The sequence below is a fragment of the Oscarella lobularis genome, chromosome 19, assembly GCF_947507565.1.
Source record: "Oscarella lobularis chromosome 19, ooOscLobu1.1, whole genome shotgun sequence".
NCBI classification, from domain to species: Eukaryota; Metazoa; Porifera; class Homoscleromorpha; order Homosclerophorida; family Oscarellidae; genus Oscarella; species Oscarella lobularis.
The window spans coordinates 864,465-879,776 of NC_089193.1; the positions used below are offsets into that span (position 1 = coordinate 864,465).

The 15,312-nt window shown below is 47.5% G+C and overlaps 7 protein-coding genes across 8 annotated transcripts; 4 read left to right on the forward strand and 3 right to left on the reverse strand.

Moving 5' to 3' along the window:
- Window positions 1-79: 79 nt before the first annotated feature.
- On the reverse strand, window positions 80-1,860 carry LOC136198436 (uncharacterized). Its single transcript, XM_065988376.1, has 5 exons — window positions 1,694-1,860; window positions 1,166-1,629; window positions 900-1,101; window positions 643-821; window positions 80-586 (listed from the first exon to the last, which is right to left on the reverse strand). Exons 1-5 carry the CDS (start codon window positions 1,800-1,802, stop codon window positions 209-211), a joined length of 1,332 nt encoding a protein of 443 aa, XP_065844448.1. The 5' UTR covers window positions 1,803-1,860; the 3' UTR covers window positions 80-208.
- On the forward strand, window positions 1,700-3,939 carry LOC136198441 (uncharacterized). 2 transcript variants are annotated; one of them, XM_065988381.1, is made up of 10 exons: window positions 1,700-1,943; window positions 2,010-2,101; window positions 2,170-2,322; window positions 2,380-2,508; window positions 2,575-2,709; window positions 2,768-2,896; window positions 3,024-3,149; window positions 3,201-3,338; window positions 3,391-3,441; window positions 3,493-3,939. In XM_065988381.1, exons 2-10 carry the CDS (start codon window positions 2,056-2,058, stop codon window positions 3,834-3,836), a joined length of 1,251 nt encoding a protein of 416 aa, XP_065844453.1. In that variant the 5' UTR covers window positions 1,700-1,943; window positions 2,010-2,055; the 3' UTR covers window positions 3,837-3,939. The 2 variants fall into 2 exon arrangements, with proteins under 2 accessions (XP_065844453.1, XP_065844454.1); XM_065988382.1 differs by lacking the exon at window positions 1,700-1,943 and having other exon boundaries at window positions 2,006-2,101.
- A 1,278-nt stretch (window positions 3,940-5,217) lies between these two features.
- Window positions 5,218-6,997, reverse strand: LOC136198435 (uncharacterized). The gene is made up of 5 exons (XM_065988375.1): window positions 6,830-6,997; window positions 6,304-6,767; window positions 6,038-6,239; window positions 5,781-5,959; window positions 5,218-5,724 (listed from the first exon to the last, which is right to left on the reverse strand). Exons 1-5 carry the CDS (start codon window positions 6,936-6,938, stop codon window positions 5,347-5,349), a joined length of 1,332 nt encoding a protein of 443 aa, XP_065844447.1. The 5' UTR covers window positions 6,939-6,997; the 3' UTR covers window positions 5,218-5,346.
- LOC136198655 (uncharacterized) lies at window positions 6,332-9,028 on the forward strand. Its single transcript, XM_065988659.1, has 11 exons — window positions 6,332-6,579; window positions 6,836-7,036; window positions 7,146-7,237; window positions 7,306-7,458; window positions 7,513-7,641; window positions 7,708-7,842; window positions 7,901-8,029; window positions 8,089-8,214; window positions 8,267-8,404; window positions 8,457-8,507; window positions 8,559-9,028. The coding sequence occupies exons 1-11, from the start codon at window positions 6,332-6,334 to the stop codon at window positions 8,900-8,902; spliced, it is 1,746 nt and encodes a 581-aa protein (XP_065844731.1). The 3' UTR covers window positions 8,903-9,028.
- On the reverse strand, window positions 8,466-10,725 carry LOC136198440 (uncharacterized). Its single transcript, XM_065988380.1, has 5 exons — window positions 10,559-10,725; window positions 10,086-10,474; window positions 9,831-10,032; window positions 9,522-9,700; window positions 8,466-9,464 (listed from the first exon to the last, which is right to left on the reverse strand). Exons 1-5 carry the CDS (start codon window positions 10,659-10,661, stop codon window positions 9,078-9,080), a joined length of 1,260 nt encoding a protein of 419 aa, XP_065844452.1. The 5' UTR covers window positions 10,662-10,725; the 3' UTR covers window positions 8,466-9,077.
- LOC136198439 (uncharacterized) lies at window positions 9,164-12,734 on the forward strand. The gene is made up of 12 exons (XM_065988379.1): window positions 9,164-9,788; window positions 9,847-10,107; window positions 10,160-10,668; window positions 10,749-10,882; window positions 10,943-11,095; window positions 11,166-11,285; window positions 11,339-11,467; window positions 11,517-11,645; window positions 11,697-11,822; window positions 11,879-12,016; window positions 12,071-12,121; window positions 12,182-12,734. Exons 4-12 carry the CDS (start codon window positions 10,813-10,815, stop codon window positions 12,529-12,531), a joined length of 1,266 nt encoding a protein of 421 aa, XP_065844451.1. The 5' UTR covers window positions 9,164-9,788; window positions 9,847-10,107; window positions 10,160-10,668; window positions 10,749-10,812; the 3' UTR covers window positions 12,532-12,734.
- A 1,803-nt stretch (window positions 12,735-14,537) lies between these two features.
- Window positions 14,538-14,984, forward strand: LOC136198656 (streptavidin-V2-like). The gene has a single exon (XM_065988660.1). The coding sequence runs from the start codon at window positions 14,538-14,540 to the stop codon at window positions 14,982-14,984; it is 447 nt and encodes a 148-aa protein (XP_065844732.1).
- The last annotated feature ends 328 nt before the right edge of the window (window positions 14,985-15,312 follow it).

Here is a 15,312-nt window from a genome sequence, read left to right on the forward strand (position 1 = left end):
TGCTTGGTGGCGCACTCAGAGACGGAATTCCCTCAGATCGAGGCCGCTGAAGACGTCTGAAAGTCAAACGCTCTCGCGATAGCGTACGAGCTCTTTTGATTCGTCTAATCGACTGCGTAACACAAGTGAGGGTGCTTCAAATGCTAACGCCTAGTCTAGTGTAGCGAGAGTGACAGCAACGTCGTAGTGGGGCCCCGCGGCCCGATCCTCAGCGCCCTACACTGTACTCCTTTTCCTTCCTTCCTTTCTTTTTCTTTTTCTTTTTCTTTTCTCTTCTCTTTTTCTTGTCGTCGTCGCCGTCCGAATCGGACGACGAGTAAGTGAACGAGCCGCCATCGGACGAATCTGCATCGGAATCGAAACCGAACAGATTCGGCGCATTCTTTTGAACTCCCGACACAAAATTAACCGCTTGCTGCATGTCGGCATTTTTCGCCAATCGAATATTGATAATCGTTCGCTCTCCCCACGGCGGCATTTTCACGCCGAGTTGAATATAGCGCTTATGATAGACTTTTCCAGCCGACGCTTTCTCTTCGATCGTCTCCGTGATTTTTTTCGAAATACGAAGACCTTGCAGAACGTACTAAAAAGATTGCGGTATATTAGTAAGTGTCATATCGTGCTGTTCTTGACTTATACCTCGAATAGATGACTGCAACACCCCATCTTCTGCACGAATTCAGCGGTGGATCGGAATTCGACTGAACTGACGATCTCGGCACTCTTTATTTTGCTTAGAGGAATGGGCAGGTAGACTGCACTGGCTCCCTCGGTGTGAACAATTTTGTATTGTAAGTCTTCGTATACAAGATTTTTGCCTGGAAAATAGGAAGACGAAAATTTAGTTCTTGTGTGTGGTGTGTGTATTTAATTATTTAATTTATCTCTTTGTTTACCTTTCCATTCGTTTAGGGAAAGAAATAGCAGCCGTTTCGACGTGAGCACGGCCGTTCCTTCAGGCAGAACGCTGCGATGAAAGGCGCTCTTCTTGTCAACAAAGAAAACGCACTGATAGGGCAGATCGATTGTCGGCGAAAGCAGATCTTCGTAGCCGGAAATTTTCAGCTCGTTTTTGATGTGACTCTGGTTGAGCTGAGCCTAACGAGAAGAGCGCATGCAGACGTCGAAGAAGAAGAAAACACAAAGATTGACTCGAATTTACCTCGACCGGTGGCAACCCGAAAGTGTCGATGCTCTTGGCGAGATTCGACGATCTCGTCATCGCCTTGCACACCGTGCTCGCCAAACGCCTTGCAACGACCTTCGGATGTTTTCGCTCCTTGGCGAAAAATTCGCGCAACGCTTCTTCCATCTCGTTTGACTCGCTCTTCTTCGCTGACTCGTCGCCGTCGTCGTCGTTGCGAGCCGTCAAGAATCCTGGCAGCAGCGACTCGTCGTCTCGACGCTGCGAGTCGAACTCGGCCGACTCGCGCGTCGCGTACTCGTCGATCGCGTCGTCGCACTCGAGCAGATAGTCGACCTCTTTCGTCTGATCTTGATCGGTTGTCAGCTTGGCGAGACGACTCGCTCCGCCGCCCGTCGACTTCGTCGGCTCCTTGAAATTGACGAGTACGACGCCCTCGCGATGACGTCCGATGTCTTCGTCGACGTCGTAGAAGCTGAGAACTAGAGAGACAGACGTATCAAAGTGATTAGTTCATATTGTCTACTTTTTTTTCTGATCCGTCACCTCCAGACTTGAGTCGCTTCTTCTTCTTTTTCACGCGACTTCTCGCGTCGACGTCGACGTCGTCGACGAAGTTGGCGTCTTCAACCGATCGACCTCGGCCTCGAATCATTGGGACACTCTCGACAGCCGAGTCGACTGGCGAATGAAGGGGGAACTAAGTGAAAGGGCAGCAAGAGCTTCGTGCACTTTCATTTCGCGGCGAGCTAGGTATTGAAAGGGCATCGTGAGCTTCGTGCACTTTCATTTAGCGGTAGGGTGTTGTACCTAAACCAAAAGGACAATTTACATGATGTACTTTCGTTTTCACCTTCGACAGGTTTCGTAAAAATCGTCACAAGGTCACTCTGTATGCTGACCATCCGATGGATCGACAGGAAGATGTTGCCGTCGATCCTGCCGACGTGTGCAGTACGACTCGACCTCCTCCGATCTGCTGCGTATATATAATATACATATTCGACTTGCTTTCGCTGTAGAAGTGCTCGAAGAACTTCTCAATGAAGGCGGTACGGCGTTCGCTAAGAGGGACTTCGTCGAAGCGGAGAGAATCTACGACCAGTGTCGTAAACTCATGCACTCGTTTCCCGCCAGGGTGCCGCAGTCGGTGAAAGACAGTTACAAGTCCACAGGTATATACGGCCCAGCGTGGAACAATCCCGACGTTTTCTTTAGCTATTGTATTCTAGTCTACTTCGAGTTGGGTCGAAGTATGATGTCTCAAAGTTGGAGCAAATGCGACGATTTCAAACATTACTTTCGTCAAGCTCTCAACTGTTCGAGTTCCGGAACAAGAGTTACAGCGGGCAAAGCAAGGAGTGCGACACGCGCGTCATACTGATACCGGATCCGCTTTGAAGTTAATATATTGACTTATCTTACAGTTTGCTTTCGGCTTGGAAAGTGCATCTATCTCGAAGGGCAGGCTCAGTACATGCACGAAGCGGAATCGTTCTTACAGACGGCCATGTCAGCGTTCAGACGCTTGCACGGGCCAAAAAGTCGTGCCTTGGCATCAGGTAAGAGTATCGTTTTTAGATTGTTCGTGTGTGAGAGTTTTCTTCGCATGTGCTACAGTGCACACCGCTTTGGGTCTCGTCCATTTGGATCAAGATCGAATCAAGGACGCCGCGTCACAACTTACGCTGGCTGGAGAAATTTTGGATTCGGCTCTGCTCGACAAAAGAAATCCTTGTTTCGCCGAGTGTACGTTTTTTCTTATATATATATATATATATATATTCTTGAATATATATATATATATATACATTATTTATTTATTTATTTATTTATTTATTTATTTATTTATTTATTTAATGGGGCTCCTCTGCAGATAAACGAACGCTCGGACTGCTGAGAATGAAAGAGAAATATTACAGTGAAGCGGCGAGGCAATTGAGCGCTTCTCTCACCGTCTACAGTGGCCTTTTCAAAGAAGATCATCCAATGATATCCATCGGTTTGAGAAAAACAAATGGTAATACATTTATTAATAGGAGAGTTTCTTTAGTTCAAATGTCTTTGGGCACGTGTCTGTACCGTAGCGGTAAGATCGCCGATGCCCATCTGATGCTGACCACCGCTTTCGACGTGTACGATAAGACGGTACACAATCCAGCACCGCGATTCCAGTCGATCGCCGAATCAGGTAGACACGGACGGCGCGAGTGACTTAGACCCTAACGCATGCACGTGTATAGCAAAAACCGTCATGGAAAAATGTCCTCGTCATCGCATACAATGGGGAGAGGGTTAGCGGATTGAAATTAATTATTTAATGTCATCATTTATTTTTAATTAAGACGGTTCTATTGACGTGTGTCCGCGCGACAGGGATCTTCACGCCGTTTCGCTGCGAATTGCCGGCGAGTGGGAGCGCGTCGCCGCCTATCTTCTCTTCAACTCGGGCGACTACAAGCGAATTCGTCGTGAGAATCACTTAGATATGTACGCGCAGAGTCAGGCGATGCTCGACGAGTGGAAAGAGACGAATGGAAAGAAGGCGACGATTTCTTGTGTCGTCGAGGCGCTGCTCGGCGCGGGAAGGAAGATGACGGCCGAGAAGGTTTTCGGCGAACAGGTAGTAACGTTGGTCGAGAAGGAAATCCAGAAGAGAACGCAGAATCGATCGCCGGAACTGATCTGACCCGAAGAATGTTAGCGTGCGCATTGCGTGTCGAAGTTCTTTTTTTCTGTGCGCATTTTCTGTGCGTTTACAGTAGCTCTAGCAGTTTAATGGACGAAACGGACATACTGATACGACGTACGACGGAAAGAAAACTGCTAGTAAGACTCCATGACCCCGCTCGATCTACCGCTTTTTCTCCCTTCTCTTCTTTTTCTTCTTCTTCTTCTCTTCCTGTTTCTTCTTCTCTTTTTGCTTCTTCTTGTCATCGTCGTCTGAATCGGATTCGGACGACGAGTAAGTGAATGAGCCGCTATCAGACGAATCTGAGTCGGAGTCGAAACCGAACAGATTCGGAGCGTGCTTCTGAATTCCCGACACAAAATTGACGGCCTGCTGCACGTCGGCATTTTTCGCCAATCGAATATTAATAATCGTTCGCTCTCCCCACGGCGGCATTTTCACGCCGAGTTGAACATAGCGCTTATGGTAAACTTTTCCAGCCGAGGCATCCTCCTCTACCTTCTCTGTTGATTTTTTCGAACTGCATATAAGATGCATACAGCACTAGAAAGAGTAATAATACGTATGCAAAATCATGTGTTGATTAAGTCAGCTTTGTACCTCGCTTAAAGCACTGCAACACCCTGGAAACTCAAGAAATTCGGCAGATGATTTAAACGTGACCGAACTGACGATCTCAGCACTCTTTATTTTGCTTAGAGGAATAGGCAGATAGACTGCGCTCGCTCCCTCGTTGTGAACGATCTTGTAGTCTAAGTCTTTGTATATGAGACTGGAAAGTGGGCAGACAAAAAAATTAGTCAGTTACGCATCACTGGCTAACTGTGAGAGTTGATTGCTTTTACACCCTTTTCTGACGGTGTTTGAGCTGCCAGGCTCAGCAGAAGTATATCTTTGGCAATAATGGCTGGATTGAAGTCGTTGACCCAGAATCGGAGCCTTCTCTTGTCGCCAAGTTTCATTCGCTGGTACGTCGTGTAGAGAATGTTTCGGACATCGCCAGCGGCGAGAAGGCAGACGTCAAAATGATCTGACTTCGTCCGTGTCGCTCTAACCGGAATATCTTCGCACATGTCGAACGCCGCAGAATTCGCTATGGGATAGAAAAAAGATTGTTTGATGTCCGTGAGTACATTTCTCGACGGATTGAGGAAGCGATTGAGGACAGACCGTCTCGTCGACGACATGATTCCACAATCATGTGACTGCGGTTACCATGCAGAAGATCCACCTGTGTCACGTGAACGATGAAAAGGAGTTGCCAGCGGATCCGTGGTTCGGCTTAATTCGTCTCGATCATGCTTGGTGGCGCACTCAGAGACGGAATTCCCTCAGATCGAGGCCGCTGAAGACGTCTGAAAGTCAAACGCTCTCGCGATAGCGTACGAGCTCTTTTGATTCGTCTAATCGACTGCGTAACACAAGTGAGGGTGCTTCAAATGCTAACGCCTAGTCTAGTGTAGCGAGAGTGACAGCAACGTCGTAGTGGGGCCCCGCGGCCCGATCCTCAGCGCCCTACACTGTACTCCTTTTCCTTCCTTCCTTTCTTTTTCTTTTTCTTTTTCTTTTCTCTTCTCTTTTTCTTGTCGTCGTCGCCGTCCGAATCGGACGACGAGTAAGTGAACGAGCCGCCATCGGACGAATCTGCATCGGAATCGAAACCGAACAGATTCGGCGCATTCTTTTGAACTCCCGACACAAAATTAACCGCTTGCTGCATGTCGGCATTTTTCGCCAATCGAATATTGATAATCGTTCGCTCTCCCCACGGCGGCATTTTCACGCCGAGTTGAATATAGCGCTTATGATAGACTTTTCCAGCCGACGCTTTCTCTTCGATCGTCTCCGTGATTTTTTTCGAAATACGAAGACCTTGCAGAACGTACTAAAAAGATTGCGGTATATTAGTAAGTGTCATATCGTGCTGTTCTTGACTTATACCTCGAATAGATGACTGCAACACCCCATCTTCTGCACGAATTCAGCGGTGGATCGGAATTCGACTGAACTGACGATCTCGGCACTCTTTATTTTGCTTAGAGGAATGGGCAGGTAGACTGCACTGGCTCCCTCGGTGTGAACAATTTTGTATTGTAAGTCTTCGTATACAAGATTTTTGCCTGGAAAATAGGAAGACGAAAATTTAGTTCTTGTGTGTGGTGTGTGTATTTAATTATTTAATTTATCTCTTTGTTTACCTTTCCATTCGTTTAGGGAAAGAAATAGCAGCCGTTTCGACGTGAGCACGGCCGTTCCTTCAGGCAGAACGCTGCGATGAAAGGCGCTCTTCTTGTCAACAAAGAAAACGCACTGATAGGCCAGATCGATTGTCGGCGAAAGCAGATCTTCGTAGCCGGAAATTTTCAGCTCGTTTTTGATGTGACTCTGGTTGAGCTGAGCCTAACGAGAAGAGCGCATGCAGACGCCGAAGAAGAAGAAAACACAAAGATTGACTTGAATTTACCTCGACCGGTGGCAACCCGAAAGTGTCGATGCTCTTGGCGAGATTCGACGATCTCGTCATCGCCTTGCACACCGTGCTCGCCAAACGCCTTGCAACGACCTTCGGATGTTTTCGCTCCTTGGCGAAAAATTCGCGCAACGCTTCTTCCATCTCGTTTGACTCGCTCTTCTTCGCCGACTCGTCGCCGTCGTCGTCGTTGCGAGCCGTCAAGAATCCGGGCAGCAGCGACTCGTCGTCTCGACGCTGCGAGTCGAACTCGGCCGACTCGCGCGTCGCGTACTCGTCGATCGCGTCGTCGCACTCGAGCAGATAGTCGACCTCTTTCGTCTGATCTTGATCGGTTGTCAGCTTGGCGAGACGACTCGCTCCGCCGCCCGTCGACTTCGTCGGCTCCTTGAAATTGACGAGTACGACGCCCTCGCGATGACGTCCGATGTCTTCGTCGACGTCGTAGAAGCTGAGAACTAGAGACAGACGTATCAAAGTGATTAGTTCATATTGTCTACTTTTTTTTCTGATCCGTCACCTCCAGACTTGAGTCGCTTCTTCTTCTTTTTCACGCGACTTCTCGCGTCGACGTCGACGTCGTCGACGAAGTTGGCGTCTTCAACCGATCGACCTCGGCCTCGAATCATTGGGACACTCTCGACAGCCGAGTCGACTGGCGAATGAAGGGGGAACTAAATGAAAGGGCAGCAAGAGCTTCGTGCACTTTCATTTCGCGGCGAGCTAGGTATTGAAAGGGCATCGTGAGCTTCGTGCACTTTCATTTAGCGATAGGGTGTTGTACCTAAACCGAAAGGACAATTTACATGATGTACTTTCGTTTTCACCTTCGACAGGTTTCGTAAAAATCGTCACAAGGTCACTCTGTATGCTGACCATCCGATGGATCGACAGGAAGATGTTGCCGTCGATCCTGCCGACGTGTGCAGTACGACTCGACCTCCTCCGATCTGCTGCGTATATATTATATACATATTCGACTTGCTTTCGCTGTAGAAGTGCTCGAAGAACTTCTCAATGAAGGCGGTACGGCGTTCGCTAAGAGGGACTTCGTCGAAGCGGAGAGAATCTACGACCAGTGTCGTAAACTCATGCACTCGTTTCCCGCCAGGGTGCCGCAGTCGGTGAAAGACAGTTACAAGTCAACAGGTATATACGGCCCAGCGTGCAATCCCGACGTTTTCTTTAGCTATTGTATTCTAGTCTACTTCGAGTTGGGTCGAAGTATGATGTCTCAAAGTTGGAGCAAATGCGACGATTTCAAACATTACTTTCGTCAAGCTCTCAACTGTTCGAGTTCCGGAACAAGAGTTACAGCGGGCAAAGCAAGGAGTGCGACACGCGCGTCATACTGATACCGGATCCGCTTTGAAGTTAATATATTGACTTTTTTTACAGTTTGCTTTCGGCTTGGAAAGTGCATCTATCTCGAAGGGCAGGCTCAGTACATGCACGAAGCGGAATCGTTCTTACAGACGGCCATGTCAGCGTTCAGACGCTTGCACGGGCCAAAAAGTCGTGCCTTGGCATCAGGTAAGAGTATCGTTTTTAGATTGTTCGTGTGTGAGAGTTTTCTTCGCACGTGCTACAGTGCACACCGCTTTGGGTCTCGTCCATTTGGATCAAGATCGAATCAAGGATGCCGCGTCTCAACTTACGCTGGCTGGAGAAATTTTGGATTCGGCTCTGCTCGACAAAAGAAATCCTTGTTTCGCCGAGTGTACGTTTTTCCTTATATACATATATTTATTTATTTATTTAATGGGGGCTCCTCTGCAGATAAACGAACGCTCGGACTGCTGAGAATGAAAGAGAAATATTACAGTGAAGCGGCGAGGCAATTGAGGGCTTCTCTCACCGTCTACAGCGGCCTTTTCAAAGAAGATCATCCAATGATATCCATCGGTTTGAAAAAAAATAAATGATAATATAGTTATTAATAGGAGAGTTTCTTTAGTTCAAATGTCTTTGGGCACGTGTCTGTACCGTAGCGGTAAGATCGCCGATGCCCATCTGATGCTGACCACCGCTTTCGACGTGTACGATAAGACGGTACACAATCCAGCACCGCGATTCCAGTCGATCGCCGAATCAGGTAGACACGGACGGCGCGAGTGATTTAGACCCTAACGCATGCACGTGTATAGCAAAAACCGTCATGGAAAAATGTCCTCGTCATCGCATACAATGGGGAGAGGGTTAGCGGATTGAAATTAATTATTTAACGTCATCATTCATTTTTAATTAAGACGGTTCTATTGACGTGTGTCCGCGCGACAGGGATCTTCACGCCGTTTCGCTGCGAATTGCCGGCGAGTGGGAGCGCGTCGCCGCCTATCTTCTCTTCAACTCGGGCGACTACAAGCGAATTCGTCGCGAGAATCACTTGGATATGTACGCGCAGAGTCAGGCGATGCTCGACGAGTGGAAAGAGACGAATGGAAAGAAGGCGACGATTTCTGGTGTCGTCGAGGCGCTGCTCGGCGCGGGAAGGAAGATGACGGCCGAGAAGGTTTTCGGCGAACAGGTAGTAAAGTTGGTCGAGGAGGAAATCCAGAAGAGAAAGCAGAATCGATCGCCGGAACTGATCTAGCGAAGGCGTGACTCGAAGAATGTTAGCGTGCGCATTGCGTGTCGAAGTTCTTTTTTCTGTGCGCATTTTCTGTGCGTTTACAGTAGCTCTAGCAGTTTAATGGACGAAACGGACATACTGATACGACGTACGACGGAAAGAAAACTGCTAGTGAGACTCCCTGACCCCGCTCGATCTACCGCTTTTTCTCCCTTCTCTTCTTTTTCTTCTTCTTCTCTTCCTGTTTCTTCTTCTCTTTTTGCTTCTTCTTCTTTTTCTTGTCATCGTCGTCTGAATCGGATTCGGACGACGAGTAAGTGAATGAGCCGCTATCAGACGAATCTGAGTCGGAGTCGAAACCGAACAGATTCGGAGCGTGCTTCTGAATTCCCGACACAAAATTGACGGCCTGCTGCACGTCGGCATTTTTCGCCAATCGAATATTAATAATCGTTCGCTCTCCCCACGGCGGCATTTTCACGCCGAGTTGAACATAGCGCTTATGGTAAACTTTTCCAGCCGAGGCATCCTCCTCTACCTTCTCTGTTGATTTTTTCGAACTGCATATAAGATGCATACAGCACTAGAAAGAGTAATAATACGTATGCAAAATCATGTGTTGATTAAGTCAGCTTTGTACCTCGCTTAAAGCACTGCAACACCCTGGAAACTCAAGAAATTCGGCAGATGATTTAAACGTGACCGAACTGACGATCTCAGCGCTCTTTATTTTGCTTAGAGGAATAGGCAGATAGACTGCGCTCGCTCCCTCGTTGTGAACGATCTTGTAGTCTAAGTCTTCGTATATGAGATCTTTGCCTGGAAAGTGGGCAGACAAAAAAATTAGTCAGTTACGCGTCACTGACTAACTGATGATGACAAGCGTAATGAGCCGGATATTGCTCATGTATTTATTTACTTATATCTGATATACTTTAAATATTTATACCTTTCCACTCGTTTAGGGAAAGAAAGAGCAGCCGTTTCGACGTGAGCACGGCTGTTCCTTCAGGCAGAATGCTGCGATGAAAAGTGCTTTTCTTATCAACGAAGATAACAAGCTGATACGCGAGATCAATTGTCGGTGTCAGCAGTTCTTCGTAGCCGACAATTTTGAGCTCATTTTTGATATGGCTCTGGTTGAGCTGAGCCTATAACGAAACGACATAGACAAAAGCAAACCGGACCAGTGCTCGTTTTTTACCTCAATTGGTGGCAATCCAAAAGTATCGATTCTCTTGGCGAGATTTGACGATCTCGTCATCGCTTTGCACACAGTGTTCGCCATACGCTTGGAAACAAACTTCGGATGTTTTCTCTCCTCCGAGAAAAATTCGCACAGCGCTTCCTTCATCTCATACGGATCGGTCGGCTCCTTCGATTTGTGGTCGTCTCGGTCGAACTGAGTCGTCGCGTACTCATCGATCGCGTCGTCGTATTCCAGCAGGTAGTCAACATTTTCTTTCTCGTCAGGGTCGGGCGCCAGCTTGGCAAGATTATCCGCTCCTCCGGCCGTCGGTTCCTTGAAATTGACAAGTATGACGCCCTCGCGACGACTCCCGATGTCTTCGTCAACGTCGTAGAAGCTGAGAACTAGAGTAGAAATAATTGCGATATTTATTATGACGTTGATAGATATACAGTATTAGTCATGCATCCTGCATGCATGGTGATCACCTCCCGACTTGAGTCTTTGCTTTTTCTTCGTCACTCGATCTCTTGCATCGATTTCAGCAACGAATTCGAGGTCTTCTACCAGCCGACCCCGACCTTTAATCATCGCACAGGTAGGCAAATGAAGTCTAAATGTTGTTGTTTGTCCGCTCACCTCAATTAATATTAACTTCGTACGTTCGCTTTCAATTAGCTTCGTCAGATGACTTATTCATAGTGTCACGCCAGCTAGCGGAGTTCGATGCGCTGAAGATATTATGGCTGAAACACAAGAACTTGAAGCGACCGCGACAACCGATGTCGTCGTCGATCCTGCCGATCCGTGCAGTACACTGATATTATATTGCGTCGTTCATCCGAGTAGTAATTCTTGCTTGTCTGCTGCAGAAGTGTTCGAAGAACTTTTCAAAGAAGGCAAAGAGGCGTTTGCCAAGAGAAACTTTGTCGAAGCTGAGAGGATCTACCGACAGTGCGTCGAACTCGTGCATACGCTACCGATCAGACTACCGCAGTCGGTGTTGGACCGTTACAAGGCCTCTGGTACTGTACCGAAAGACAACTAGTTCGCAGTTTTAATTAATACTGATTATCCTGAATATCTAAAATATAGTTCACTTTGAGTTGGGACGAAGCCTGATGACTCAAAGTTGGAGCAAAAGCGACGATTTTAAACATCACTTTCATCAAGCTCTAAGAAATGCTGGAAAGAGCGCAGAACTAGAAGCAAAGAGTATCATTTATTCTCTACTTTTATTGACTATACCATTCGCATCAATGTTTCAGTTCGCATGCGACTTGGGAAGTGCATTTATCTCGAAGGGGAATACTCGCATGAAGCAGAAGCGTATTTACAGAAAGCCATGGCAGCATTCAGACGCTTGCACGGGCCCAAAAGTCGCGCTCTCGCGTCAGGTACGGTTTTTTCCGTCAATTACATTTTTCTTTGGAAAAATTATCACAGTGCATACCGCTTTGGGTCTCGTTTACTTGGACCAAGATAGTAGACGCGATGCTTCGTCACAGCTTACTTTGGCTGGAGACATTTTGGATTCGGCTTTGCTAGACAAGAAAAATCCTTGTTTCGCCGATTGTCAGTCATTTTTTTTCTCAATTCAAATAATAATTTTTTTCTCTTCTGTAGATAAACGGGCGCTCGGACTTCTGAGAATGAAAGAGAAGTATTTCAGTGACGCAGCGAAACAGCTAAGGGCTGCTCTCACGGTCTACAATGGCCTTTTCAAAGGCAATCATCCAATCATATCAATCGGTATAATTATTAATAACACTAACTAATGTTGTTACTTAATGTGTTCTTTTCTTCAGTTCAAATGTCTTTGGGTATATGCCTATATCGTAGCGATAAGATTGCCGATTCCCACGTTATGCTGACCACCGCTTTTGACATGTTCGACGAAACCGTATGCAATCCAGCTCCGCGATTCAAACTGATAGCAGATTCAGGTACGCGAATGAAGCTAAGGGCGATATACATTCCAATGTAAATTAATTTCATAGCAAGAGCCGTTCTGGAAAAATGCTCTCGTCAGATCAAGCGACATCGACCGGGTTTGTGTTGATCGCCTGAGAGCGAATTTATCTGTAGCCGCTGTCTTTTCTTGTTTATAGACGGAGATGGCTCGATTAACATGTGTCCGCGCGACAAAGACCTTCGCGCCGTTTCGCTGAGAATCGCCGGCACTTGGGAACAAGTCGCCGGCTATCTTCTCTTCAACACGGGCGACTACAAGCGAATTCGTCGCGAGAATCACTTGGATATGTACGCGCAGAGTCAGGCAATGCTCGACGAGTGGAAAGAAACGAATGGAAAGACGGCGACGATTGCTTCTCTCGTCAAGGCGCTGCTCGGTGCGGGAAGGAAGATGACGGCCGAGAAGGTTTTTGGCGAACAGGTAGTAACGTTGGTCGAAGAGGAAATGCAGAAGAGAACGCAGACTCAATCGCCGGAACTGATCTAAAAGCGAAGACGTGACTCGAAGAATGTTAGCGTGCGCATCGTGTCTAGTTGCTCGTTTACTAGCCTCGATACTCCAGACCCTCGCGCGTTAAAGGGGGTGTGGTTGGCGAGAGGGTCTGGAGTATCGAGGCTACTCGTTTACCGCTTTTTCTCCTTTCTCTTCTTTTTCTTCGTCTTCTCTTCCTGTTTCTTCTTCTCTTTCCGCTTCTTCGGCTTCTTTTTCTTGTCATCGTCGTCTGAATCGGATTCGGACGACGAGTAAGCCTTGAGTGAACGAGCCGCTATCAGACGAATCTGCGTCGGAGACGAAACCGAACAGATTCGGGCGTGCTTCTGAATTCCCGACACAAAATTGACGACCTGCTGCATTTTTCGCGGCTGAAACGTTCTCACGATAGCGTACGAGCTCTTTCCTTCGTCCATCTACATAACGTGAGTAAGGGTGCTGGGAAAAGCTAACGTCTAGTCTAGTGTAGCGAGTGGGACAGCAAAGGGGTCGTTGGGCCCCTCCGTTTTAGTAAGCATGTCCTCCTTTATGTACAGTATTGCCTATCCATCTTTTTATCTAGAGCAGGCGGAAGAATGAGGAGCAAGAGCTTATAGCGTCGCGGTGAAGCCCTTCGAGCCATGCAGTCTGCCCTCGAGGCAATTAAAGACAAACGTACATCCTGTCTAATGTTTTGAAAGTCTAAGCTAGTTAGCAGCCACAAGTGCATTTGCTTGGCAGGCAAAAATAGGAGCGAGTTGGACGTAGTGGAATAGGGGTTGTAAAAGGCCAAACGACAGTCCAGCCCAGTGCATGGTCGTCCGTAGAGCACGTCCGACTGCCGGTCCGTATTTGTTAATGGCCTCTCCGACGTTTGAGTTGTACATACCCGAAAGCGTTCCGTTGTTCACTCCTGTGATGATCATGTACTCCATGTAAAAAGATATCTGGACCATATGGAAACGCAAAAGACGAAACCCATATATCGTCAAAATGGAGCAGTATAGTACGTACGCAACTGCTCAGAGTACTAGTAGCAGAACTTCTTTTCGCACCCGGCGGCCAAAATTTCCGAAGCCTTGCAGGTTGCGAAAGTAAGTTCTCAGGCCATACTCTGAGTAAACTTCCTTTTGCACTCATGCATGGCTTTGTCTGCTCTATAGCAGTGCAGTCTGCGTACGTAAGGACGGCGTAACGTAATGAACTGTGACGTAAGTTCGTTGACCATATTTCCCGAACACGTACGTGCGCTCCCTTACCCTAAACCTTTGCCCCTTTGGGTGACCGCATTGCGCGCAGCTTGCCTGCAAATGGATTAGGAATTTGTACTGTAAACAGTCTAATTAAGTACTGAGAAGCGAGTTACTGTAGATGTTCTTGACCTTTACTGAAATTCAAGAATGGCTTGTGACATGGGACAGCCGCAGAGGTGGAGAAAAATGTTGCCTTCTTTTTTAATTAGAACTGAAATGGCCCAATGCCTGCATGGTACGCAAAAACGCGGACGGAAGTAGGAGTTCTTTTCTGTAGTGGTATAAGATGTCTACTTGTTGTATGCTCTAAATAATTAAGATCGCCTCATTTAAAAATCTAAATTGGATTCCTGTTGGATACCCCACGGATTCGAAGATGAGCGAGGCGAAAACCTGAGCGAAGAGCATGACGACCGTCACAGTGGAGAAGCATTACGCAACGTAATGACGTTAGATAATATGGTGAACTTACGTCACAGTTGCTCTCCTCCAGTCATGCAACCTCTTGCATTACGTTACGCCGTCCTTAAACGTACACACTGCTGGTTTCTTAGAGAGCAGAAAAAGCCATACATGTGTGCGAAATGACGTTCAGAAAGTTTTTTCAGAGTAGCCTAAGAACTTCCTTTCTCGCCCAACTTGGACGCAGGGTGTGGATAGTGAGTTCTGCTCTGAATAAATTTTCGCACACATGCACGGCTTCGTCAGCTTTATAAGAGGCAAGCAGTTGCGTACTACAGTATACTGCTCCACTTTTTGACGATCGTCATGTTCTCAGCTCTGGTTTTCGTCTCGCTCGTCGTTTGCGCCAGCACGGACGTCGGTCCAGAATGTCTGGTGGGATGGTGGAGAAATGAGCTCGGTTCGTGCTTGAGCATCACAGTAATCGACAACGGAACGCTTTGGGGTACGTACAACTCTAAAGTCGGAGAGGCCATTAACGAATATCCTCTGGTGGGCCGCTATGACACCCGAACGGACCCCGATTTGCTACTCTACGGACGACCACTGGGATGGACTGTCGTTTGGAAAAATTTGGACTTTCCTGACTCTTATTCCACTACTTCTTGGTCAGCTCTCTACTATACTTCGCCCGAAGAGCTAATTCACTCTACGTGGCTGCTAACTACTTCTAAAGAATATACTGATGTCTGGTCTTCGACCCAAATTGGACAGGACGTGTTTGTGAAGGATTCCACTTGCGCGCCGCCTTGAAGTCTCGCAGACTTCATGGCTCGAACAGCTTCGCCGCGCAGCGAAGCTCTTGTCCTCTAGGCATAAAGATGGATAGGAAACCATAGATATAGAAGAGGACATATGCCTAATCGAATTGACTTTGTTGTGTATTGCGCGTGCATGTGTGTGTGTTGTTATGTGTCAGGGAGATAGATAGAGAGCATAAGAAAAGGGTTTCAACTCACCCCCACGAAATCCGTACGCGAACGCCGCACTCGATCACTCGTCGCGCTCACACGGTCCCCGATCGGCCTACCCTAACAGACTTATCTGCATCGACGATGGCTCGATTCACGTGTGTCCGCGC

What these genes read in the sequence shown, in the direction of transcription:
- LOC136198435 (XM_065988375.1), bottom strand. Translation starts at nt 6,938, where the DNA reads ATGATTCGAGGCCGAGGTCGATCGGTTGAAGACGCCAACTTCGTCGAC. An exon ending in TCGGGTTGCCACCGGTCGAG is followed by an intron (nt 6,240 to 6,303) that starts GTAAATTCAAGT and finishes TCTTCTCGTTAG; the next exon opens with GCTCAGCTCAACCAGAGTCA. An exon ending in GTTGCAGTCATCTATTCGAG is followed by an intron (nt 5,725 to 5,780) that starts GTATAAGTCAAG and finishes CAATCTTTTTAG; the next exon opens with TACGTTCTGCAAGGTCTTCG.
- LOC136198441 (XM_065988381.1), top strand. Translation starts at nt 2,056, where the DNA reads ATGGATCGACAGGAAGATGTTGCCGTCGATCCTGCCGACGTGTGCA. An exon ending in TCATCCAATGATATCCATCG is followed by an intron (nt 3,150 to 3,200) that starts GTTTGAGAAAAA and finishes GAGTTTCTTTAG; the next exon opens with TTCAAATGTCTTTGGGCACG. An exon ending in TCGCATACAATGGGGAGAGG is followed by an intron (nt 3,442 to 3,492) that starts GTTAGCGGATTG and finishes TTTTTAATTAAG; the next exon opens with ACGGTTCTATTGACGTGTGT.
- LOC136198656 (XM_065988660.1), top strand. Translation starts at nt 14,538, where the DNA reads ATGTTCTCAGCTCTGGTTTTCGTCTCGCTCGTCGTTTGCGCCAGCACG.
- LOC136198439 (XM_065988379.1), top strand. Translation starts at nt 10,813, where the DNA reads ATGGCTGAAACACAAGAACTTGAAGCGACCGCGACAACCGATGTCGTC. An exon ending in GGACCGTTACAAGGCCTCTG is followed by an intron (nt 11,096 to 11,165) that starts GTACTGTACCGA and finishes TCTAAAATATAG; the next exon opens with TTCACTTTGAGTTGGGACGA. An exon ending in GATCAAGCGACATCGACCGG is followed by an intron (nt 12,122 to 12,181) that starts GTTTGTGTTGAT and finishes TCTTGTTTATAG; the next exon opens with ACGGAGATGGCTCGATTAAC.
- LOC136198440 (XM_065988380.1), bottom strand. Translation starts at nt 10,661, where the DNA reads ATGATTAAAGGTCGGGGTCGGCTGGTAGAAGACCTCGAATTCGTTGCT. An exon ending in GCAAAGACTCAAGTCGGGAG is followed by an intron (nt 10,475 to 10,558) that starts GTGATCACCATG and finishes TTTCTACTCTAG; the next exon opens with TTCTCAGCTTCTACGACGTT. An exon ending in TTGGATTGCCACCAATTGAG is followed by an intron (nt 10,033 to 10,085) that starts GTAAAAAACGAG and finishes GTTTCGTTATAG; the next exon opens with GCTCAGCTCAACCAGAGCCA.
- LOC136198655 (XM_065988659.1), top strand. Translation starts at nt 6,332, where the DNA reads ATGCTCTTGGCGAGATTCGACGATCTCGTCATCGCCTTGCACACCGTG. An exon ending in AGACAGTTACAAGTCAACAG is followed by an intron (nt 7,459 to 7,512) that starts GTATATACGGCC and finishes ATTGTATTCTAG; the next exon opens with TCTACTTCGAGTTGGGTCGA. An exon ending in CCAGTCGATCGCCGAATCAG is followed by an intron (nt 8,405 to 8,456) that starts GTAGACACGGAC and finishes GCACGTGTATAG; the next exon opens with CAAAAACCGTCATGGAAAAA.
- LOC136198436 (XM_065988376.1), bottom strand. Translation starts at nt 1,802, where the DNA reads ATGATTCGAGGCCGAGGTCGATCGGTTGAAGACGCCAACTTCGTCGAC. An exon ending in GAAGCGACTCAAGTCTGGAG is followed by an intron (nt 1,630 to 1,693) that starts GTGACGGATCAG and finishes CTGTCTCTCTAG; the next exon opens with TTCTCAGCTTCTACGACGTC. An exon ending in TTCCCTAAACGAATGGAAAG is followed by an intron (nt 822 to 899) that starts GTAAACAAAGAG and finishes CCTATTTTCCAG; the next exon opens with GCAAAAATCTTGTATACGAA.